This window comes from Tenrec ecaudatus, chromosome X (genome assembly GCF_050624435.1).
Source record: "Tenrec ecaudatus isolate mTenEca1 chromosome X, mTenEca1.hap1, whole genome shotgun sequence".
NCBI lineage: Eukaryota > Metazoa > Chordata > Mammalia > Afrosoricida > Tenrecidae > Tenrec > Tenrec ecaudatus.
The window spans coordinates 11,794,223-11,819,791 of NC_134548.1; the positions used below are offsets into that span (position 1 = coordinate 11,794,223).

The window sequence follows — 25,569 nt, forward strand, 5'->3', positions numbered from 1 at the left end:
AAACAGATGAGCATCCATCAAAGGGCGAGAGGCATAAGGCTGGATGAGTGTATCCAGGACAGGATGGCAGTCTGCGGGCACTGTGTCAAGAAGAGATAGGCCAAGGTGTGGAAACATAGTTTGAACTAGGGGACTGTTGGTATCTGTGTGTGGATTGCTTCAAAAGATTAACACTGCCTATCCCAAATGCCTGCTTTGGGTATCCAGCTTACAAAATCATGACACTGTTATTAAGATCAAGTCTGGCAATATAAATAAAGCAAAGGGAAAGAACTACAGGATCATATCAACTGATGAAGAAAAGGCATTTGGCAAAATCCAACCCTCAGTCCTGATAAAAATGCTCAGCATTAACAAAACTAATCTGAACCTGTTGTCACAGAATTATGAATGTCAAATGAAAAAATAGCTGCAGGTGTGCATACAAAGGGAAGGTGTACCTCCTTACTCCCCTCATTTACATTTTTTCTTTTGTGGTTTCCCCTTTAAAAGATTGCAATGGAATTCTGGTGCTCTAAACATTAATCTTCTAAAGTGTTCCTCATTGCTTTTACAACAACATTTACTTTCATATATTTATTTTTGTGATGTCATATAATAAATATAACTTTTCTAGCAAAAAAAAAACAACCAAAAACTTCTGAGCAAAACAGAAATAGAAGGAAAACTCCTCAATATAGTAAAGGGAAATTCCCCAACATAATAAAGGCTATAAACACAAAACCAATTGCCAACATCTCTTGCTCAATGGTACAAAACTGAAAACATTTCCCTTGCCAACAGGAACCAGACAGAGATGTGCTTTATCACCAGTCTTATTCAATATTATATTGGGAGTCTTAAGCCAGGATTGTAGAAACAAAAAGAAAGCAAATTGTCAAAGAGGAAGTAAAATTCTATTTGCAGATTATATCATTCTAGACATAGAAAATCCCAAAGATTCGACAAGAAAATTGTTGGAAATAATTGGAAACTTCTGCGATGGGGCAGGGTACAAAATCAACATAAAAAGCAATTGAATTCTTGTACACTAATGAAAAAGAACTCTAAAAAGGAAATCAAGAAAGCACTACCATTTACAATAATCACTCCAAAGATATCATACTTCGGAATGAACCTAAGCAGAAAAACAGAAGACTTGTACAAAGAAAACTACCAAACAAAACACCATCTACAACAAGAAACCAATAGAGACCTACATAAACAGAAACATGCTCCATGTTAATTGATAGGGAAAACCTAAAATTGTGAAAATGCCAAAGTAATCTATAACTGTACAAGTCTGATACAGATCATAACATCATTCGTTAAAGAAATGGAGAAATTAATTCCCAAGTTTATATGAAAAAGGTAAGAGGATCCAGGATAAGCAAAGCACTACCTAAAGAAGAACATAGCCTCTCACTTCCCTACACAAGCAAGGCAGTCAAAACAGCCTGGTCCTGGTATAATGACAGATAGGCTAATGGAAGCGAATAGAGAAGTAAAAATCCATCCACTTATGGACAACTGATTTTTGACAAAAGGCTGAAATACATTTAATGAGAAAGAGTCTCTTCAACAACCGGTGCTGGCAAAATTTGGCTTCAATCTGCAGAAGAATAAAATAGTACTCATACCTCACTCCATACACAAAAAACAAACTCAAGGTGGATCAAAGACCAAAATGTAAACACGAAAACCATAAAGATCATCAATGAGAAAATAGGGACAAACCTAAGGACCCTAATACATGGCATAAAGCACACTACCAAATATAACAAAACACACAGAAGAAGACAAAATGTATGACTGGAACCTCCTTAAAAAAAGATTCTTATGTTTACCAAAAGACTTCATCAAGAGCAAAAAGTGAACCAACAGAAAAGGGGGCAGGCGGGGATTGGAAATGATACATAAGGCATGGGACTCATCTCTAAAAATCTACAGAAAATTACAATATCTCAAAGAGAAAAACATGAATAATCCAATTAAAAATAGGCAGTGGGCATGAAGAGATAGTTCACCGAAGAAGACATCCAAGTGGCCAACAAAGATATGGGGGGGAAATGTCCTTTCTAGTCATTAGAGAGATGCAAATCAAAGCAACAATAAGATACCACCTTGTTCTCGCATTGGTAGCCAAGTTCAAGAAAACAGAAAATAACAAATTCTAGACAGGGTGTGGAGAGATTGGAATCCTCATATATTGCTGGACTGCAACGCAGTACAACCACTGGAGAAAGCGATACAGCGCTTCCTCAAAAACTGGGAACAGAAATACCAACAATCCCTTTACTCGGTTTATATCCTATAAGAGGCATATCGTGAATAGATATATGCACGCCCATGTTCATCCAAGCATTATTCACAATGGTGGGAAGAGCCAAGCAACCTAAATGACCATCTGTGGAAGAATGAATAAACACATTTTGGTACATATCCATTACAGCATACTCTACAATACTAAGGAGTAACAATCAAACTGTAAAACATGAAACATCATGAATAAAGTTAGTTGATGACAAAAAGACAAATATTATATGAGACCGTTGTTATAAAAAAATCAATCCAAAAAGAGGAGCTGACATCAAGGGTTCAATAGAAAATCATGAAGATCATGATGGCAACATATGTACAAATGTGCTTGATACAATTGATGCATGGATTGTTACAAGAGCCCTCAATAAAATGTTTTTTTTAATATCAATCAAGATACATGGTGTAGAATAGAGAGGAAGATGGTGATGGAAGTAGCCTTGGCTAAGTCAGGGGCATTCGATTCTAAAAGGGACCCCAAAGAAGAACTTGGGTGATATAATTTTTAATCATAAATTTTTAAAAGTTTCAGGTTTAAGGCAAGATCAATCAACCTAGGGAAAATCTTATTTTTCCAAGCCACAAAATAAATCGGGCAAATGCTCTTCAAATTCTCACTCACTCCCGTTGCGTCGCAATTGATGATTCATCATGCACCCTGTGGGTTTCCAAGAGTTAAGCGAGTAGAAAGCCCACTGTTTCTCTCAGAGAACTGCTGGTGGTTTTGAACTGCCAACTATGCAGACAGCAGCTCAAAGAGTAACCATTACACCTCCAGGGCTCCTGCTTCTCAAGTCACTCCCTTTAAATCTCTTACCTTCTACGTTGCCTGATCCCTGATAAAATCAGTAGCGTGATTGCCACGATGACGATGCAAAAGACCACACCGAATATGATGATCCAGACGGGCACAGCTGAGTCAGTGGGTGGTGCAAGAGTGGCAGGGATTTTTAAAAATTCCAGAGTCTGGTCATTCAAAAGAAAGGCATTGTTGATCCGGTTCCTATTCATTCTAAAGTGTGTGGATAATTCAAAGCAGACAAAAGCAAACATGAGAAGCAGAAAACTACAGACCCTGCCCCTCCAGATTTATGCATGTTTTTGGAAACAAAGCATCCCTTTGGCAGGAGACTTTAGGTTGACCAAAAAGTTTGGGGAAGGCCTTTGTGTTGCGGTTTTCCTAGTTATCTTTTCATTGGTCAGTTACAGTGCTACCGGCCAGAGAGGTGCTAACTGATGCACAACTACAGTGCATTTTTGCAATGCCATAATAACATCCAGAAGTCCTGAGCTTTGAGCTCTGCCTGCACGTTTTCTTTCCTAGGAGCAGCTTCTAGACTAGACTCATGGAACTTTAAGGTAGATCACGGAGATACCAATAGCTCTATAGGATTGCACAGCTGACTTGAAGTGCTCCAGAATCCCAAATCTTCTCAATGTTATCCATATTTAGTTAGGATCCATACAGTAGAATAATTTTGCATAATCAACAAGCCCCAATAAACATCTTTCTGATACTGTCTGCTTCAGGTCACGGTCGGCAACGATATGCCTTGTGCTATTTCCTCTACGGAGTCTCACTTGCTTGAATTTCTAGCTGCTCCCTGTCGATGTACTGCTGCAACCATTGTGGAAAGGTCTTCAGCAAAATTCTACTTGCATGTGATACTGATGATATCGTTCTATAACTTGTGCCTTCTGATGGGTCACCCTTCTCTGGAATGGGCACAAAGGTGGATGCCTTCCAATCTATTGGCTAGCTAGCTGTCTTCCAAATTTATTGGCATAGAAAAGCGAGTGCTTCCTCAACTTGCTGAAACATTTCAATTGTTATTCTAGAGTCTAGTTCTAGAGCAGCGGTTCTCAACCTGTGGGTCTTGACCCCTTTGGGGGTGGAACGACCCTTTCATAACAGTAGCAAAATGACAGTGATGAAGTAACAATGAAAATAAATTTATGGTTGGGTGGGTCACCACATGAGGAACTCTATTAAAGGGCCGCAGCCTTAGGAAAGTTGAGAACCACTGCACTAGAGCCTTTGATTTTATGCTAATAATGCTTTTGGTGCCGCTTGGTGAGGTCAGCAGTTAGCACTTTAAGCCACTAAGCTTCCATGGCTTTGCTTGCACCTCCCAACCAAAACTCAACTCACTGCCATCCAGTCCAGGCTGAATCAGTAACCCTATAAGACTGGGTGGAGTTGCTCCTGGGAGCTTTTGAGACTGGAACTCTTCAAGGGAGTAGAGAGCTGGTGGTTTGGAATTGCGGGCCTGGTGGTTAGCAGCCCAGTGCATAACCACTGCACCACCAGGCAGGGCCCCTTGGCAGCACCCAGGGACTCCTTATTTTGTACCAAGTCTTGGAAAATCACTGTGCTTTCACATATCTTATTTTGGACAAGCCACATGTGTTGATGGTGACTATTAGAGAGCACAGGTGCAGAGCCTCATCACGATGGTTTTAGGATCTCTGCCGACCAGCCCCAAGCTATCAGGGAAGCCCATTATTAGAAAAAGTGGTGCCAAGACCTGGCCTAATCATTTATTGATTGGAAGCAGAACCCCAGTCGGAGAGCCCAGGGCGAGGGACAATTTGAAAGGCATTGACTCCAACTATGTGAGCCTTCTGTGGTTTCATAACTGATTTGGGATGATCTGGGAATACAAACCTTCCCACAAAATAATAAAGTTCACGACTAAGGTATAATTCAGGGAGAAAATAAAAGAAAATGAGCCTTGGCTTTGCATTCTCATTCAAGCTATCTGGTTGGCCCATTGCTACTTTCTCACTCCAAGACCAAGATGGACCTTGGCTCCATCACGTCTCAGGTTGATTGGAAGTTCTAGCTCAAGTACAGACCAATTCCGCCTCCACAAGGGAATTGCCAATTGGAGAACTCCTTGACTTTCATCCCCAAACACTCATCAACCTCCTCACATTAACTGACTGTGCCTTGATTTTCCTGGCAACCTTCCTGTTCATAAGAACTGAATTAAAAGGCCTTTTCATGTGAAATGCAATATCCCTAACTCCAACTCCCCAAGTGGTGGGTTTGACCCTAATGGCGTAGTGGTTACCATAATGTGGGCAGTCCAAAGCCACCAGCTGCTCCTCGGGACAAAGATTCTTCTTCCTTTTACTCCCATGAAAGGAGTTAGAGTCTTGGCCACCCTGTTTATCCTACAGGATCACGATGAATCGGAATTGACTCGGCGACAGTGAGTTTGTGGACCAGATTACTTAGTAGGGAAAGGGCACAGGTGATTTACTCCAAACCTTCTTGTTAAAGCAGATTTAAGCAGTTCCCACTGGTATAGAGCAGTGGTTCTCAACCTTCCTCATGCCGCGACCACCCCAACCATAAAATCATTTTCGTTGCTACTTCATCAGTCATTTTGCGACTGTTATTAATTGGGCGACCCCTGTGAAAGGGTCATTTGACGGCTGAAGGGGTCGCGACCCACAGGTTGTGAATCGCTGGTATAGCTCCTCTTCTTGTTTGCTTCAACTAGGGAAATAGATGCTTGCTCAATAAACCTTTGGCTTTTTACTATATGTTCATTATCTTATATGTTAACATTTTATAGAAAGCAAATGAATTCTTCCACTTAGCATTTCTCTTTGGGAAAGAGATTAACATGCTTTTCAGACACATGTAAATCCGTGTTCGTGACAGTTTCTAGGTGCTTTTATTAAGGTGCCATCAAGTTGGCTCCAGTTCACAGCAATCCCAGATATGACAGAATGAAATGCCACCAGGTCCTGGACCAACTTCACAATAGTAGGTATCTTTGAGCCCGTTGCTGCAGCCATTGGTTGAGGGGCTCCCTCTTTTTCGCCCATCTTCTGTTTTAACAAGCATGCAGTTTTTCTCCCGGGAGTGGTCCATCTGAGTAATACATGCAAAGAAAGCGAGACAAAGTCTCGCTATTTCTCTTCTAAGGAGTATGCTGATTAGATGCCTTCTTCTAGGACAGATTTCTTTGTTCCTCTGGAAATTGGTGGTATATTCAATAGGCTTTGCCAAAACCATAATTCAAAGGTGTCGGCTCTTCGTGGGTCTTCCTTTGTCATAGTCCAGTGCTTCCCCAGCATTTGAATTTACAGTTGTGACACACAAGAAATGGACATCCCTTGAAGTAAATACAAATTGCATCCTTCTGCTTCTTAGATATAAGAATACGCCATCAAGCTATTTTGAAAATCTTTAAGTGGTAGAACGCTGACACAATAGAAAATATTCTTTTCTACAGAAAATGAAATGGATTGTGCCTGGTGAAACATCACCGCTTACTGTCCAGCTGATAGACTAGTGTGTCCATTTATAAATATATTTCACCATTTTAAACAGGAAATGAGACCCTCCACGGAGGGAGTATGAGAAGTATCATATGTCATGTGACAAGGGATTTGGTTCAAGGCTGTGAATGGGGAAGGCTGTGTGGAAATGAAAGCTCTGGTGGGTAGGATGAGAACCACAGGTCCCTGGGTGGTGAAAGCTATTTTCTCTTGACCACTGACATAGATCAGGGTTCAACCCTACCCATGGGAAGCAAGGCCTGGCATTCTGCTTCCATAAAGAATATGGTCAAGAAAGTCCTATGGAATTCTACTGTGTAACACAGGGCTTTACCATCAGTTGGAACTGACTCCATGACCATGGTTTTGTTTGGAGGTGGGGGTTGTTAAACCAAGCTTCAATTAACATTAGAAGGTAGACTAGTGCTTGGGGTGAAGGTCAAGAATTTAGCTCTTAAAATAATAATAATAGGAGGGAGGGGGATGGGGGGAAAAAGGGAAACCAAGCTGATTCCAGGAACCCAAGTGGAAGGTGAATTATGAGAGTGACGAGTGCAACGAATGTATAAGGGTGCTTTGCTCATTTGATGTATGTACAGATTGTGATAAGAGCCTTATGAGCTCCAATAAAAAGATTTAAAAAAAAAAGAAAATGATTAGGGCAAAGAATGTACGGATGTGCTTTATACAATTGATGTATGTATATGTATGGATTGTGATAAGAGTTGTATGAGCCCCTAATAAAATGTAAAAAATAAATAATAATAATAATAATAATAATAAAGCTCTTCATGTTGATTGGCTCCAATTGGGGATTCTGGTGGTTCCTTGAGTTCTCCTTTGAACCCGTTTTAAACTCTTACTAGGTCCCTCACTAACTATTGAGATAATAAGATCTGTGATATGTGTTCATTTTTAATTTAAGTAGAGTCTCGAAAGTACCTTTTAAAGAAAGTGTCTCTGTTAGCAGTCAAGGCTGTACATTGATCTAAGAAATAACAAGATGTGGCCTGCCCCTCAAAACTCCTTACAGCTATTAACTCATTTTGTTTTCTTGCCAACTCTGTGAGTGGTATTAACCCCATTTTACAGAGGATGGGGTGAAAGCACGAAGAGGCTAAGTAACTTGCCTGCATTGAAGAGTTAGCGAGAAGCAACTATTCTGGCTCCAGTCTGTGTGATGAACCATCGCATGATCATGCCATACAGAGTGTTCTTGCCAAAAGCGCACAGGACTAAACCTTCCTAGCTAATATTTAAGTCAGGATTTCTCAGCCATGGCCCCCATGACATTTGGTGCAGAATGATTCTTTGGTGTACTCTGCCTCCTCGATGTCAGTGGTGTCCCTGGTTGTGTCAACATCCCTCTCCTCCCAAAATTTTGCCAGGTATTACCAAAATCTCCTTGGCGGCAATTTGCCCTTAAATGCCCTACATGAGTCTCTAAGATCAATGAAATGAAACCCTTGACCCTGAGCTCTTGATAATTGAGTCACATGTGAAGAGGGGATGAAATAGACTTCAGAACAGGTGAAATTGCTAAATTTCCCCACAAGTTGGTGTCTCCCTAGAGAGCCTACTTAGGGGTGATTACCTTATGGCTGACTGCACTTCCACCGCAGGAAGGGTGTGGTTTTTCGAAGGGTCTGTCACCACAAACCAGAAGGACACCCGCTGGGTGACGTTGCAAAGTAGAACATGGGAAATTCTGCAGACAATGGAAAGGGAGAGGGAGGGAAAGGACATGGTCAGAAAAATTATACCCAATGGCATTTGACCATCCACCCGGAGGTTCTAGACGTAGGAAGAGGGGAGCCTTAGCTAAATACGCAAAATCATTTTTAGTATCGTGAAGAAACGTCTTATGAAGAAAACAAGGACACCAGGCAAATGCACTCTTTGACTTCAAACTTAAAGAAATAAGTGGAATGGACCAGTGAGGGGACTTAGGATCTCGAGCTCCCTCGTCTCTCAGCTGATAGCAAGCTGGCCTCCCCAGGGTTCCCCCTTACACTCGGGGTTGGATCCTCGCTGTTGAGGCCTCCTGGGCACACTCTGTGACCCGCTCATGACTTACATATTTTCTCCCTCACCCCAACCTGGTTTCCGACCCAAGCGATGCCTTGTGCCATCCACTTGAGGAAATGTTTCTTTCACTGCACCTTGAACACACCTGGGTGACAGAGGGTTTGAATCAATTACCCAGTTGCCTTGGGGCACTTGGCTTGGCAGGCAAAGGCTTCTCAACTGTGAGTTGGTAATGTGACTTATTCTAATCGATGATGAGCAGGACAACACCAAATAAATGTTTTCGTGTTCAAAGAGAAGCTCATCTGGAGATGAATGTGTGACCGCTGAAAATTACAGGAAGAGTCCACATAAGCTCAGCAGTGCCAAGGTGAAAATAATAAATCATCCATGACTCCCACTGTATCCCTCAGACAGAAATTTCACACACAGAGAAAGATGGGGGGTGGGAACAGTAAGAATCTTTGTAGAAGAATGGCATGTACATCACATTCACTGATATGATCATCAGAATCATTTTAAGCGTTTGTTTTTAAATGACCCTTCAGGTGGACAGTGTTCAAGATAAACTCGAGGGGCAGGGCAGTGGAAAAGAGGAAGGCCCCCTACACGGTGGATGGACACAGTGGCTGCAAGCATGAGGCGGAACATTAGAACAATTGTCAGGATCAGGCGGTGTTTCTTTCTGTCATGCATAACGTTGCTGTGAATTGGTACCGACTGGAACTTTCGGTGTTACATGGCCGAGTGGAGTGTACCTTACTTTTAGTATGCTTGTGGCATTATCTAGAATTTTCTGGTAGACCTATTATTAGCATTTCTCCCTTTTAAATGTAGGGCCCAAATGGAAGCAACCCTTGAGCCCCTCTGCCCTGAGTCAAACGCAGACCATCCACAAGAGAAAAGGATGAAATGGACCTGCTGGTGTCCCTTAGGCTGTTGTGGCAACCAGTTCTGCCCCCTCTGTCCCCAGGGCTGTCTGGACTCAAAAGGAGAGCCGGAATACCCAAACTCAAGAGGTCGCCTCCAGGCAGAACACCCGAACTCACCTAGTGGCCTCCCCTCTCCCTTCCACCCCACCCCCACCCCCTCGGGTTCCAACTGTCACCGGGAACTCAATGCGCTCCAGGCAGACCTCATAGGCAGACGTTGAGGGCACTCCTGGAGGCCTCTCTCGAACTTGCTGCGCGACTTCCATGGGCAACTACCTGGGCAAGTTCCTGGGCTCAGCCCAGCACCCGTCTCTACCCCTCTCCCATGACACCCCCCCTGACTCCATGATCCTGGTGCCCGGGGTACTGAGGGAGACTGAGTCCTCACAGCGCTTGTCCAACTGGATGCATCTCCAGGCCATCAGGAGATTCAGCCTCTACACCCAGAGGTTGGGGCTCCCCCGCCGCCTCCGGCTCCGCCGCCTCCGCGAGATCAACTTGATCAATCCCATGGCCAAGAAGGCCGTGGCGCAGCCCCAGAACCAGGGCCACAGAGAAACCAGCAAGTTCGAAGGGCCCCTGAGGTTTGAGGTCCGTGACCCTGAGCCACCGGGACCATCTGCCTTCAGGCCAGTAGTGAAGAATGGTGAGCTGCTGCCCTTCGTCCCCAGACCGGGGCCGCTGACCAAAGGGGGGTCCGCCTGGAAATGCGGTGTCTGCAATATCAGCCTGCCGATTGTTCCTCAGCCTGCCACCCGCTCCTTCCACCTGAGACTCCGGGGGCCCAAAATGCAGTGCTACCGTCCGCGTCTGCTGCCCAGAGTCCTGCCACCACCACATTTCCGTCCTAACCTGATGCCCTGCCGCCGCCGCCCGCCGCTGCCCTTCCGACATCACCTGCTGCCCTGCTGCCCACTATTACCACCACCACCACCACCCTCCCGTCCTCGCCTGCTGCCCAACCTGCTGCTGTGACGCTGCCTGCTGCCGAGGCCATCCACGCCTTGAGAGCCCAGTCCCCAGCCTTCTCTCCTGGAACAGTGCCACCCACAGCTCACCTCCTCCTGCTCCAGCCCTGGGCCGGCCAAGTCCCACCTTCAGCGCCCACCCTGAAGAGAACAAGCTTGCTTCCCTCCGCAGTTCAAATCGTTAACTACTTGCTCTTAATAAAAGAATTTTGTTTGTGGCAATACTGAGGTGAGTCGTTTATTTTCCTAGAGATGGTCATATTGATGGGCTGCGGAGTTTGTTGATGGGGCAGAATTTATATGCGGAGCTGGATCATTTTGAGAAGGGGGAGATGGGGACTTGGGGGTGGGGGGGGTGCTGTCCTGTCCACTAAAGAGTTTTTAGCAGGATCCCTGACCTCTGCCCAACAAGTGGTGGTAGCATATCCACAGATGTGAAAAGCCAAAATATCCACAGACTTCCCATCTTCTGATTCTAGTGGTGGGGGTGGAGGATGGGAGAGTGAGGTGGGGATATGGAGGGGGAGGGCTGGAGGAGTGTGGAGGCAGGGAGGGGAGTGGGACAAGGATGGGGGTGCTGGGGTATGAGAAGTGGGGAGGAAGTTAGGAACTGAGGCAGGGGAGAAGCACTGGGGCACAATGACCTCTGCTGGCAGAAATCCTCAAGTTCAGACGGTTTGGGAACACAGATTAAAGCAGTGGAGAACAGTTTTGGGGGTGGGGTAGGGGTGTTGTGAATTATTCAGCTTGCCCAGCCTGATAGATAAGCAAAAATTGAAAGACTCTTGAAAGTCTTCCAACTGGCGACCCTTCACAAGCTAAATCCCCTGCTGGGAAGCACACAGGGACTTGGAACCTGGTGCAGGACTGTGAGAGTGTCCACTGGTCGACCCATCAGAAGGTCCTTCAGAAGGGCCTCCTAGACCTGAGAGCACGCCTACCGGAAACTCTCGTGCGTGCATGCATATGCACGCATGCGTACACATGCGCACACACATGCACGCACGCACGCAGGAGAAATTGGCGAGGCTGTTGATGGTAGCACTGTGCGTTATCACAGAGAACTGGAGCAACCTCAGTGTCCACCAGTGGGGAAGTGGATAAAGTAAATGTGGCAGGTGCTCTCAAGAAGGGCTGGTCCACAGATGAGTACAATGACCTGGGCCAGGAGCGCTCTACCTGGGCACTGTCAACGCCACGGTGGGGGACACAGCTCTATGCTGTGGGGGCTGTCCTGTGCATTGTGGGATGGCTAGCAGCATGCCGCCTATTAGATGTCAGGTATGCCCCCTAATTACAATATCTGAGTTATCTTTATAAAACGTTTTCTGGGCACAGTAAGATAAATGTTAAGAAAACAGACTGAACAATGGATTAATGGACAGTTCTTCTGGGTTCCATAGCTAATGAAATAGCAGATACAAACCTATTTTGAAAATAATAGAGTTGTTTTCATATTGCAAGATATTGATTGGCTCCAGTCCCTTTAAGGGTAGTCTAAATCATGGTTGAAGTGTGTTTTTCAATAGTCCTTCAATGTATCCAAACGCATCAAATATTTATTATTATGCCACCCACTGTACTAGTAGTGTACGTCACACCACTTCCGTCATTCCTCCAAGATCGATAGTAACATAGAAGGGGACTGGTTTTAACTGCTAAGGGTCTTCATCAGCTGAAGGAGTAATTGTCCTACATGAATAGTCTGCCCAGAGCTGTGCTGGTGTACTGGCTATGCGTTGGCCTGCTAACTACAAGGTCAGTAGCTTGAAACCATCAGCTGCTCTGAGGAAGGAAGACGGGCCTTTCTACTCCCAGAAGAAGTTACAGTTTTGGAAACTCACAGGGGCGTACCTCAGGCAAGGTGAACCTACTTCTAGGCCGGTCATTTCCCCACAAGGATAGGGTGGGGAAAAAGAGAGAAAGGGATTAGTGGGCCACTAGTAATTATGTCCACTGTATCCCACAGAATTTCCCCCAACTTCCTTACCCAGATGTGAACGTTGAAAGCCACTCAAAACTCAAATTCACTGCCATCGAGTCTATTCCAACTCATAGCAACCCTACAGGACAGGATACAACTGCCTCCTGTGGATTTCTGAGACTGTAACTCATGGGAGTGGAAAGTGTCATCTTTCTCCTGAGGCATGGCTGGAGGTTTCAAACTGCTGGCCTTGCAGTTAGCAGCCCAGTATATAACCACTACGCCACAGAGACACTGGCAACGTACCTTGCAGAGAAGCATGAATATGACCCTTCAAGCCAGTCTTTGGGACGCACACCATATGACTTTGTAGGACTATGCAAATGAGGCCCTTGTGGCCCACCAACGGGATTGGATAGTTTACTACTAATGTAAATAAGGCTTGTGGCACCCTTGGGGGATGGGGCCGTGCAAATAAGGTGTATGGAGCTGTGTCGTGAGAGGATTGGTCCATTTTGCCATCCTGCTAGGCTTAAAATGAGTCCTTCCAGAGGTGGAAAGGCCTTCACAACTTCCAAGAAACAAGAACCAAGAAAGAGCGAATCACATGCTGTGGACCCCAGATGCTAAGACCCTCCTAGCCCGAGGAAACGGACAGAGAGAGGGCTTTTACAATAGAGATGGTGAGAGAAATAGGAGACTGACAGGAGATGGGAAGTGGTGGGTTTCCCAGCCCATTGAGAGCTGAGCACCTTTGAGCAGGAGGTATCAACAACAGGGAGTGAGGGGGGTGGTGGTGGCGGGGGCTTCTTTGACAGAATTAAAGGATTTTGAAATGGTTGCCCTAGCAGAGCCAAGGGGTAAAGAGCCAGAGAGAGGCTTGCATGTGGAGCCGCTTCAGAAGTTGTCCTGACCGAAGAAGTTTTTTCCTGAGTCATACCTGTTCCTAAATTGTAATGTGTTATTTCCCTAATAAACTGCATACTGGGAAGCATGGTCTGTGAGTCCTGGGCAGTCATGGCAATGTATTATTAAAACCCAGCAGAGAAGTAGAAATTGTCCTAGGGGGGGGGGGGTAAAATGGTTGGAGGGTGCACACTGGTGACCTCCTCCACAAAGGAATCAGCTTTGGGCCCCTTCATGAAATCAGAAGCGGTCAGATGCCTCTGCGAAGCCATTTGTGCCACCCCTGAAAAGAGTGGAGGCGACAGTGGCCCTGGGGAAGTGCAAACGTCAGGAGCGAGCATTGCTGCAGTAAAAGGGAGCAGCTGTACATAGTTCAGGAGCTAAATTGTTTATGTTGTTGCTCCACACCATTCAGAGAGATCCAATGTGCAACATTGCTCGGCCCCGTGCTGTGCTCACAGTTGTTCTGAAGGATACAAGTTCCTTCCAATGATAGTGTCCAACTGGAGCATGGCTTCTTCTCCAGTCTTTCTTCCAAATGTTCTTGCTCAAAGATTTGCCCAGAATGAAGAACTCTTCAACCAGCAGACACTTAAACGGAGCAAAACAGGTTTGGATGTAATGATCTGAGATCCAAAATCATATATATTTGGGGGGTTGTTGTTTGGTTTTGCACTGTACATGTGAGGGGGTACTCAGGAGTGGTATGTCATTAGAGGGCATCCTCTTGTCTTTCAGTTTGGGGAGTATGAAAACCAGGACCGATGAACCTGTAGAGTCAGCAAGTGGAATGAGGGTTTGGGGAGGAGGGGGCCACAAAGGTGGTGGCGGGGTGAAGGGGTGATGACATCAAGGGGTTCATATAGAAAAAGAATATTTGGAAGCTGATTGTGGTAGTAAATGTACAATTCGCTGGACATGATTAAACTATGGAATGATTTGATATATGCATTCATCCCAATTCATTAAAAAATTTTCTTGCTACCATCGAGTCGATTCTGACCCATCTTGGTCCTGCCTCCACAGGATTTCCAAAGCTGTAACTCCTTCCAGAAGCAGACTGCTTCATCCCTTTCCTGCAGGGCAGCCGGAAGGGTTGACCCTCTGACCTTTCAGTTACCAGCCCACTTTTCAACCCATTGCCCCACCAGGGCTCCTTTGATGTAATCAGTAAGCTGAAATGGCATTGGTCCGGCTCATGGGAAACCCAAGTGTGCTGCGATTTTTTAAAAAAATTCTCTACAATGGTCATTTTGAACATTTGGTTTTGCAAAGGCATGTTATTAGCACATGCCAATGGTTCCTTTAAGCCAATCACTGATGAGGCAATAACAATGTCCAGGGCATCCGGGCATATGGGGTCTGATGTCATCCTCTCAGAATTGCCTCCACGCTCCCTTCTCATCAACGGCACCAGACAGGGCCAAATCTTTCCAGGGATGCTAAGAATCAAGCTCTTGTTTCTGGAACTCAAAGGGGCCCAATGACAAGCACAAGACCGCTAATCCCCTTCCCATGGAGACAATGGCACGCTGTTCCTCTGTGGCTCACAAGATTTACCCTGGAAAAATGAGGCTTGGCAAGGAATCCAGTACATGCCCCGTACCGGGCAGCACTTTGCCTCAATTCAATTGGTCTGGGTTTCTTGGATGTATATGACTCATAAGAACCCAATAGGACAGAGTAGAACTGCTTTCGTGGGAGGTCAAGGTTGTAAATCTCTATAGAAGCATACTGCTACACCTTTCTCCCTCAGAGCAGCTGGTAGATTTGAAACACCAACCTACAGTTGAATAGCACCACACTTATCCACTATGCCACTGGGATATATATATATATATATATATATATATATATATATATATATATATATATACACATACATATAGATGCCAAATAAAGGCCATATTTGGCACCAAATAAACATAATATGTATGTATGTATGTATATGTGGATAAGTTAGGAGCCCTGGAGGCACAGTGGTTGCCAGATGGGCGTCAATCCGCAGGGTCAGCTGTTCGAAAACACCGGTCGCTCCACAAGAGAAAGACTGGGCTTTCCACTTCCATGAAGAGGAAACCCACAGGGACTGTTCTACCCTGGCCCGTAGGGTGTCTGTGACTTGGCAACAACTCCTTGGCAGTGAGTTGAGATATATGTATATAGAAACATTTCATTTATATATATATATATATACACACACACACACACACACACACACATACATGCATAGACAGTAGATCCCTGGAACTCGACCAAATCAGTACTCAACATGATTGGATTTGGACATGAAATGTTGAGAAATTTTGCATCGGAGCTCGAATAAAACTTCAGAATCTGACCCAACGCATGTGATTTATGTCACCAAAAGCAGTTCGTGTTTCAGTCATGCAGCGTTTGTTGGCACATTAGTACACATTGTTTAAACTTTTTGCAGCTGTGTTCCAAGCAGTTTGCTATAATTTTCTTAGTTTTTATGGTTCTTTGTGCTGTTTTTAGATAAGGAACATGGGGCCTAAGAAAGTTTTTTTTAAAGAATCACCATGATAAGGAACTGGTTAACCTTATTGATATTGTCAATGATAATTTAGTAAACCCTTTTAGCAAACAGTTAAGGAAACAACAGCAGACCACAGTAGACATTTTTTTAAGAGAAAGCCAGCCAGGTCCTAGTGAAAGAGGCAAAGAAGGGAAAAAACTCCTGAAAAGCAACTACCAGTTGATTTGATGGAAGGGAATTCCCCTTCCAAACAATGACTGTCTCCATCCCTTCTCTCCACATCTGTGTCCACAGATCCAGATCCTCTTCCATCTCAAGGTATGGGCCATACTGTAGTTGTTTTAAAACTTTTAAAAATGTTTTAAATTATATTATTTAACTCTGAACTTATTTACTTTGAAATTTCTGCGTAATGTTTTGTATAAAAAGGCAAGGTTAGGGTAAAAACTTGGTGGTCAAGAATGGATTAATCCATTTTCAGTTACATCTTATGGGAAAAATGGATTCAGAACTCGACTGCATCACATCTCGACACTCCTTTTAGAATGGATTAGTGTCAAGGTCCAGGATTCTACTTTATAACATATGTTATATGTGTGTATCTATACATTTATATTTATGTTGTATATGTTTATATCAACACACATATATGTATATAAATAGATCTGTGTATATGCATATATATTTACATCTATATGCACACATTTGTATTGGGTGGTATTATGAGATAAGCATTGGACTATTAACCAAAAGGTTGGTGGTTCAAAGCTACCAGCCTCTCCACAGGAGAAAGGTGAGGCCATCTGCTCCCATAAAGATAAGCAATCCTATATACGGGGTTGCTAGGAGTTGAAGTTGACTCAATGGCAGCGGTTTACTTTTCTACGTTATAGTCACAGACCATATATCAGATATCACGGAGTTGAAAGCGATGGATGAAGAGTAACCATCTTTGCCAGGTTCTGAAATACTTTAGAATTAAGATAAAAGAATGAAGCAGTGAGGAAACCACATTAAAGAACTTAGTAGGAATCTGTGACTTTAGCCAGCAAATTGTCTTCCTAATTTTATTTTTTAAATCCCAGAGCTAGGTATGTTTATCTTTTCTGAACCCAGGAGGGCTGAATTGGGGCAGGTCGGGGATATTTAACACCCCGATGGCAGGCCATCCCCCCACCCCCCACCGCACCCAGCCCCAATGAGGCTCCAGTGTAAAGGACAAGGCAGCCTCATGGGTATGCTTGTGCCCCAGCAAGCCCTGCTACTCTCCTGAGAATGCCTGCTGGCTAGGGGTCAGCTGGATCCCAAAGACAAAGGAACCCACAACCAGTGGTTCCCGCCAGCTCACCAATTAGCTCACTCCTTTCACCTCTCAAGGGAAGCGTGAAGATGGGAGCAGAGAGAGAGCCAGCACATTGCCCCAATGGAGTCCTCTGGGTGGAAGCAACCATCACACAGAGAGGAGCATGCCTCCCAAAGAACAGCTCAATGTGAGATGATTTCAAATTGAACTGAGAGCGTTCACTACATAGACAAGGTGCTCTGAGAGATACCAACCGTGGGGAGACACTCTACTCCTCTCCAAATGAGAGGAGAGTTCTTTGGAATCCAGCTAAGTACGGATCTAACTAGCTATGTTTAGAAGGTAGAACAAATGTTTACTAATAATTATCTTCAAAGTGCCCATTCGAAAAAGAACATAGTTGGAACATGCTATAAAGAGTAAGCTTAAAAGAGAAAAGAAAAAAAAAGAGTAAGCTGAACTAGACGACACATCTCTCAAGTGTCCAAGCCAAATGTCTCATGTCTCTTCACAAACTTCAGTGAAAGCATGCTTTTTACCAGCCAATTTTGGACTCCACACCCTGTCTCACATAGTCTGCGACAAATCGACCAGGAAATGTTTTCACGGGTTACTTACTCCGTGGCTTCTCTGTTGGGAACTTTTCTCATCGAGAAAGCCACCATGGCCCGAAAGAGGTATTCTTCATTTGTGTCCCAGGTATACTGAAAGAGGAGAAACAGCAGAAAATGAAAAATGAAGAGGTCAAGGAAACTTGTAGGTTTGGGGCCACAGTGGCTTGCTCTCTTGCCCACTCGCTCTCATTCGCTCTCACTAAGTCTGGGGACCATGGCCTGAAATATCCCACCATGATGTCCTGGGAAGGGCTTCTTGGGGCAGCTCTACTCTGTCACCTGGGGCCACTTTGAGTTGAAATGGACTTCATGACACCTAACAGCCGTAGGCCAACTGGAACCACCCAACCGAGGGAGACCAAACCATAAGAAAAGAAACGCCTGGTTGAAAAGAGCACATGGACCCCCATCAGCCTGCCAGCCCCCTGGGGACCTGGGGTGGCGGGCTTGGGGCTCACGGGCACCAGACACCCACAAGCTGGGGCAGACGGGAAACTGAAGACGCCAGACAGCTCTCTCTCCTCTGAGCAGGCAGTGCATTCGGCTGTCCGAGCTTGGGGTGGGTTTCACCTGCCCTGTCATGGCTTCCTCTTGGAGCCAAGAGCAGGAGCTGGCCGGAGGTCTTCCCTCGGTGTCAAATTTGGGTCACAGAGCAAAGCCCCATGCCATTTTACAGTGGCGAAAGCGTGTTGTCACTCTACCGGAACCCGCTCCTCCCGGGGGAGTGTGTTAATAAAAGAAAACAAAACAAACTCACTGTTATTGAGTCAATACTGACTCACAGTGACACTTTAGGACAGAGTAGACCTGCCCCTGTGGATTTTGAGACTGTAATTCTTTACAGGAGTAGAAAGCCTTATCTTTCACAGAGAAGCTCCTGGTTTTGAACTGCAGGACTTGTAGTTCACAGCCCAATGTGTAACCTCTACATCACCAGAGCACCTTTGAGTAAGTGTTAGGGGATTGAAACCTAAGCTTTGAAGCTAACCTACTTCTGCTAGGGCTTTCCAAAATTTTCAGAGATCGATTTCATGCCTAAAAGGATGAATACCTGCTTTGTTGAGAAAATTAACCACTTAGAACAGATAAGGAAAGAGACACTACAGCTATGCTTCAGCATCCCCCACGCATCTGCCCTTTCACTCCCAGGAGAAAGAACCCAAGAGGAAGAACACATATGGAAAAGCCAAAAATAAGAACATTCATAGCAGCTTAGCTACCTTCTGTGCATATACCTGAAACCTAATAGGTGCTACAAACAAACAAACCCACTGTGATCAAATAAATTCTGACCTAGTGGCCTGATAAGACAGAGTAGAACTCCTTCCCAGGATTTCCCAAACCATAACTCTTTGTGGAAGCAGATCATTGTGGACAAGCTCGTAGGTTTGTACCACTGACCTTGCAGTTGGCAGGCCAATGCTTAACCCACTGTGACACCAGGGTTCCCTGATGGCACATATTAATTTCCTGTGCTTATCCATCATTTTGGATACCTTGCAAGTGACAAGACCGTGAGTGACAAGGACCTAAGTGTATAAACATCTAAGCCCACTTAGAATAAAGCCATGGCTGACCTCGTGTTTTCGATGAGTCATCGCGTGTAACCTGAGAAAGGTACCAAGCAGAACCTACTGATTTAAATTCACGATGCCTGCATCCCCAAATGGCCTGGTAATCCCTTCCATTTCTCCATCAGCTCTCTCTGGCTCTCAGTGACTATTTCAAATCTCCCAAGGGCTCCCAAATCCCAAACGGTTTCATCACACCCCACTTTCATGAAATGTTCTTGCTTCATAGAAAACGAATGTCTGCAGTCATCCGTTCAAACTCACTCATCCTCCAGATGTCCAGATACAACACTTCCACCAGGGACATACATCCTGTCCGCCTCCTCCTCTCCCTCCCTTAAGAACGCTTCCCCTCTGCCCATCTCAGGATGGCCTCATGTGTATGCAACTCCCCACTAGACTTGTCCGCTTACTTCTAAACAGGCTTAAGCTTCCCCCAGGGGAGGTGGGGGAGGGACAGAAAGCTGCTTTGCTCAATCCTCCTTTCTTGCACATACTCTCAGCCCTTCTCAGCCACAATTCTCAAAAGGGTTTTCCATGCTCCAGTTTTCACATGTTTACTGTTTGTTAGGGGAGAAACTGTGTTCCCATCAAAGGGTTAAAGTCTTAATTCCTAGTTCCAGGGAACGTGGCCTTATTTGAAAATTTGTTTCTCATACAACTTTCCTCTAGTTACTAAATGCTTCCTCCTCCCCCACTATCATGATCCCATGTCTACCTTACAAATCTGACTAGATCAGAGGATGTACACTGGTACAAATAGGAACTGGAAACACAGGGAATCCAGGGCGGATGATCCCTTTAGGACCAGTGGTGTGAGTGGCAATACTGGGAGGGTGGAGAGAGGGGGGGTTTGAAAGGGGGAACCGATTACAAGGATCTACAGATAACCTCCTCCTTGGGGGATAGACAACAGAAAAGTGGGTGAAGGGAGACGTCGGACAGGGAAAGATATGACAAAATTATAATTTATAAATTATCATGGGTTCATGAGGGAGGGGGGAACGGGCAGGGAGGGAAAATGAGGAGCTGATGCCAAGGGCTTAAATGGAGAGCAAATGTTTTGAGAATGATGAGGGCAATGAATGTACCAATGTGCTTTACACAATTGATGCATGTATGGATTGTGATAAGAGTTGTATGAGCCCCTAATAAAACAATTAAAAAAAGAAATTTAAAAAATAAAAATGTTTCTGTGGATGGAGTTAGTTGAGTCACCATTAAGTTCCACTGGAGTTGGATAATGCCTAGTCCTTAGGAAAAGAAAAGAGACCCAATAGATAGGCGCAGGGAAGATGACCATGTGAAAGGGTGGGGAGACTTGGAGTTCTGCAGGGACCAGCCAAGATATATCTAAGACCACCAGAAACTAAAAGAGGCAAGGTAGGCCTTTTCCCTAGACCTTTCAGAGAGAAACTCCCAGAACTGTGAAAGAATATTGTTTTAAGTCACCTAGTGTGTGGTACTCTGGGATGGTAGTTGTGGGAAACCAATACATTTATGCTCAGTCTCAAGCCACTCCATCTGCCTTCTAGTCCCACCACTCCACAGACACAGCTCTTTCTGAAGTCACCCATGGCCTCCCCGCTGCTTAACACAACAAACACTGTTCACTCTCGTCTGGTGTGGCCTCTCAGCAACATTTGATGGTCTTGGACTCTTCCTTTATCCTGAAGCACATTCTTTCCTATTGTGATACGATAGGGTTGTTGTATGGTTAATTTTATTTTTGGCTCTCAACCTCCCTGTCTGTTCTTCCATCCACTTTGCAGGCCACCCTCGTCTACATGGGCTTTACGTTTTAAAGGGTTTCAAGGCGCCCTCCTAGGCCTAGACCTCTGCTCTGGCCACTCTATTTTTTTTCTCCCTTCACACTGTCACCAAGCCCAGGCTTTTGTTACCACATCTGGTCTTTTGCCAATGACTTACTTAAGGATGTCTGTCTCGAGCCACCTCTGACCTTTGCCTACGTAGCAATGATACCTCAGACTCAACATGCTCAAAACAGTAGCCCTGGTTCTCTTATTCCCATCTGGTTCCCTGGTGCACACAGAGACCACCATCCATCAGTTGTTTAAGCAGAAAAAGGGCTTCACCCGCCAACACCTTCTCCTTTGCTTGTTAGGGTCCCCAAGGCTCTACAATCCCTACCCTCTCTCACTTCCCTCTCTCCACCCAACATCGTTGTACTTCAAATGAAGATCACCTCTCATCTCCACTCCTCCAATTACTCCTCTAATTGCCTCCTAATTGTTTCCTTCAGCTCTGGTCCCCCGGCAGTTTGCCTTCTACACTGTGGAAAGAGATAACATCAAATGCCCCCTTGCTCCCCACTCCCGTATTCTATTCTATGATCTGGCCACCCCTTTGTCTCCGAGCTTACTCCCCCACACCCCTCCCCAGGACCAGACACCTCAACCTTTGTTCCAGCCGTCAACCTCCCTCTGGGAGAGCTTTTTGCCTGTTCCCTCTGCATGGCCTTCTTGTATCCCCTGGTTCACTCTGCGCCTGCTTTGAGTCCTCAGGCTCCCCACTGAAGTCAATGCCCTCATGGACTTCTCGTGGTTATTTATATTAGTTCAGCACTGCTGCATCTTCATGTTTACCTTTCCTTTGGAAGAACATTCCCAGCCCACATTGGGAAATTCACAATTAGACTCAGAAAAATCATCCGATTAATTCAGCTGCCTTTACTGTTCCTATAACCCACTGAGGTGCTCCGGGTGTACACTTTAACTTCTATTTTCTATGCATTTATTTCTCAGACCATCGGTTTTCTATTCAGTGAGAAGCACGGGGCGGGAAGAGGAACAGTTCTACCTCCTGTAGCTCTTCCAAAGCACAGTGTTTGCCAATTCTTTTGTGAAAGTTTCTTCAATTCTTCTCAAATCTCAACGTAACACTATGAAATAAACCTGACAGAAATCGTCTCGTTTGCTACATGATTTTTGGAAAATACCAAAGGCATGCATTTTCTAACATGTACGATATATTAAACACTTTAAGCAAGCCCATCTTAGTAACAATTTCTATTTTACTATGACCTGTTTTTAATTAGGTAAGGAGGTCTCGTGGTGTAATGGTTAATCACTCTGCGGTAAACCACAAGGCTGGCAGTTAGAACCCCTCAGATACCATGAGACAAAGATGTGACAGTTGCTGTCCATGAAGATGGACAGCCTTGGTAACCCTATAACCAAATCAAAACTCAATGTCACCGGTCAATGTGGCCCATAGTGACCTATAGGACAGAGTAGAACTGCCCCTGTGTGTTTCTAAGACTGTAACGCTTTAAAATTATTTTTAATTGGGAGCTCTTACAGATATTATAATAATCCATAATTCATTTAAATCAAGCATAACTGTATAGTTGTTGCCACCATAATTTTCTTTTTATTTCTTTTAAAAAATTATTTTATTGGGGGCTCTTACACCTCTTATCACAATCCATCTATCCATTGTGTCAAGCATATTTGAACATATGTTGCCATCATCATTTACAAAACATTTTCTTTCTACTTGAGCCCTTGGTATCACCTCATTCCTTGCCTACCCCCCCCCGCCATGAACCCTTTATTTATTTATTCATTCATTTATTTATTATTTATATTTGCATTAAAAAATTTTAATCATTTTATTGGGGGTTCTTACAATCCATAAATCAATTACATCAAGCAAACTTGTATGTTTATTGCCATCATCATGTACAAAACATTATTTTCTACTTGAGCCCTTATTATCAGCTCCTCTTTTTTAAAAATTATTTTATTAGGGGCTCATACAACTCTTATCACAATCCATCCATACATTAAGTGTGTAAAACACATTTGTACATTTGTTGCCCTCATTATTCTCAAAACATTTGCTCTCTACTTAAGCCCCTGGCATCAGGTCCTCATTTTTTCCCCTTCCTCCCCCTCCCCCTCCCTCATGAACCCTTGATAATTTATAAATTATTATTTTGTCATATCTTCCTCTGTCCCACGTCTCCTTTCACTAACTTTTCTGTTGTCCATCCCCCAGGGAGGAGGTCACATGTAGATCCTTGAAATTGGTTCCCCCTTTACAACCCACCCTCCTTCTACCCTCCCAGTATCACCACTCACACCAGTAGTCCTGAAGGGATCATCCACCCTGGATTCCCTGTGCCACCAGTTCCCATCTGTACCAGTGTACATCCTCTGGTCTAGCCAGACTTGCAAGGTAGGATTTGGATCATGACAGTGGCGGGGGGAGGAGCATTTAGGAACTAGCGCAAAGTTGTATTTTTCATCATTGATCCATCACACCCTGACTGGTTCATCTCCTCTCCAAGAATCTTCTGTAAGGGGATCTCCAGTGGCCTACAAATGGGCTTTGGGTCTCCACTCTGCACTCCGCACCTCATTCACTATGGTAAGATGTTTTGTTCTGATGATGCCTGATCCCTGATCCCTTCGACACCTCATGATCACACAGGCTGCCACCCATCATTTTCAAAACATTTTCTTTCTCCTTGAACTCTTTGATATCAGCTAAGACTGTAACTCTTTACAGGAGTAAAAAGCCTTGCCTTTCTCTGGAGGATCAGTGATGGTCTTGAACTACCAACCGATTCCCGGTGGCTTAGCAGTCCAATGAATCCATAACCCACAATGCCAGGACAGTTGTCCTCTGCCCAACAGTCACTACGCATTAGAATCAACTCAACAGCAATGGATCTTTTGATTGTTTGGTTTTGTTCTAATCTATGCATGCTTTGTTAAGGAGCCCTAGTCGCATAGTGGTGAAAGCATTCAGCTGTCAAAATAGGTCATCATGGAACCCAGCCATGGCTCCGTGGGAGAAAGATGAGGCAGGCTGCTTCTGTAAAGGGCAGTTCTACTGTGATAGGGGCCTTAGAAGCAACATTTCTACTTGAAGGAGATATCAGACGTGAGTGAGGTCTTTCAAAAAGATCTACTCAAGTTTAAGGCTGCTATGCAGAGAGGCTCATTAATGCAAGCAGCACAAGGTTAGTAGACAACAAAACAATAAACAAACTTCTGCGTGTGGGACTTACGGATTGATCTCCCAGAGCTGTTTTGATGCTAAGTCTCACTTTAAACGCATTCTCTGCATCTGCCGGAAAGAAAGAGAAAGAGAGGGAGAGAGAGCAATGGACAATCACAAATCTGCTACAGCACGCCTGATTAATCCCATGATTTCATGTCTCTGACATCACAACACACCAGACTATAATTACACTGCCCAAATCGGCCTGTAAGTTTATCCCCAATCATCTTAGATGGTGAACATGTTTTCCTTCCCATCCGATAACATGGTCACAGGCTAAACTTCAAGTCTCAACACATCTGCAGCTTAAGAGATCTAGAGATTTTTCCTTTAAAAAATTTTTGTTAAGTCAAAGTTATGTCATTCAGAAAACTCTTCCTTTGTTTTTGGTTTCAAGACAACGTACCTGGTTTGCAGAGTTCAGCATGACTGGTAGTCACTAAGAGAAAGAGAAGCCACAACATTCTCGCTGAATGGAAAACACAGGCAAAGGGAGAGCAAATACCCACCCTCCCCTTGGCGCTCTCCTGGCCTTTCTGTGCGGGATTAGAATATCAGAGAAGCAAGCCAACCACCCCCTAGGAGGTTTAATGATTAACCCCCATCCTTTGAGTTAATGCTTTCACCAAAGCAGCCCCTCTCCTGTCAGTTATTTACAAGACCGCTGTTTGGCCATCCAGTCAGTCCTCTCCTTGCCAAAGCCTCCCTCCGGAGAGGAAGGCTTCCTCTGCGAGACTGCACGTGGGAGTCGCCCCTGCCCCTCCTGGTCTTGTCTGGGTCCCTGCCCGGTGGACGGCAGCCAGTCCTCTCGGGAGCTTGTCTTGGAGGTGAACTGACGGCTGTTCAGGCCTGAAAGATTTGCTCCACGGACAGGCTATGGCAATGTGCAAGGCCAGCAGCGCTCCTTTCTGCCTCTGGAGAACAAAGGGCGCCCTTCCAAGCGTGGCCCCACCTGACTCTCGCCTCTGCAGGTGAACACCCCAGGACGGTGTCCTCCTTCACAGGGCACTGTTGGCTCTGTTCAGCTCCAGGGGATGAAAGCGCAGTTCGTGGGACATCCCACAGGGAAGGGCAGGCCCACGATTGTAGCCACTGACTAACCGAAGAGATGCTGGTGCTGAGAATGTGAGTTTTTAAGGGAATTCGTTAGTGTAGCTACTGACTTTAGTTATTAAGAGCCACCTATTATGGA

General features: G+C 44.8%; 1 protein-coding gene across 1 annotated transcript in view; it reads right to left on the reverse strand.

The window, feature by feature from the left end:
* Positions 1 to 24,841, reverse strand: part of CLTRN (collectrin, amino acid transport regulator) — a 36,313-nt gene extending 11,472 nt beyond the window's left edge. Inside the window, exons 1-5 of the mRNA XM_075539414.1 lie at positions 24,784 to 24,841; positions 24,385 to 24,443; positions 17,777 to 17,862; positions 8,192 to 8,305; positions 3,116 to 3,310 (exon numbers count right to left, since the gene is read on the reverse strand). Of these exons, the coding sequence (XP_075395529.1) occupies positions 3,116 to 3,310; positions 8,192 to 8,305; positions 17,777 to 17,862; positions 24,385 to 24,443; positions 24,784 to 24,841 (512 nt within the window). The remainder of the gene's footprint in view (positions 1 to 3,115; positions 3,311 to 8,191; positions 8,306 to 17,776; positions 17,863 to 24,384; positions 24,444 to 24,783) is intronic.
* Positions 24,842 to 25,569: the final 728 nt, after the last annotated feature.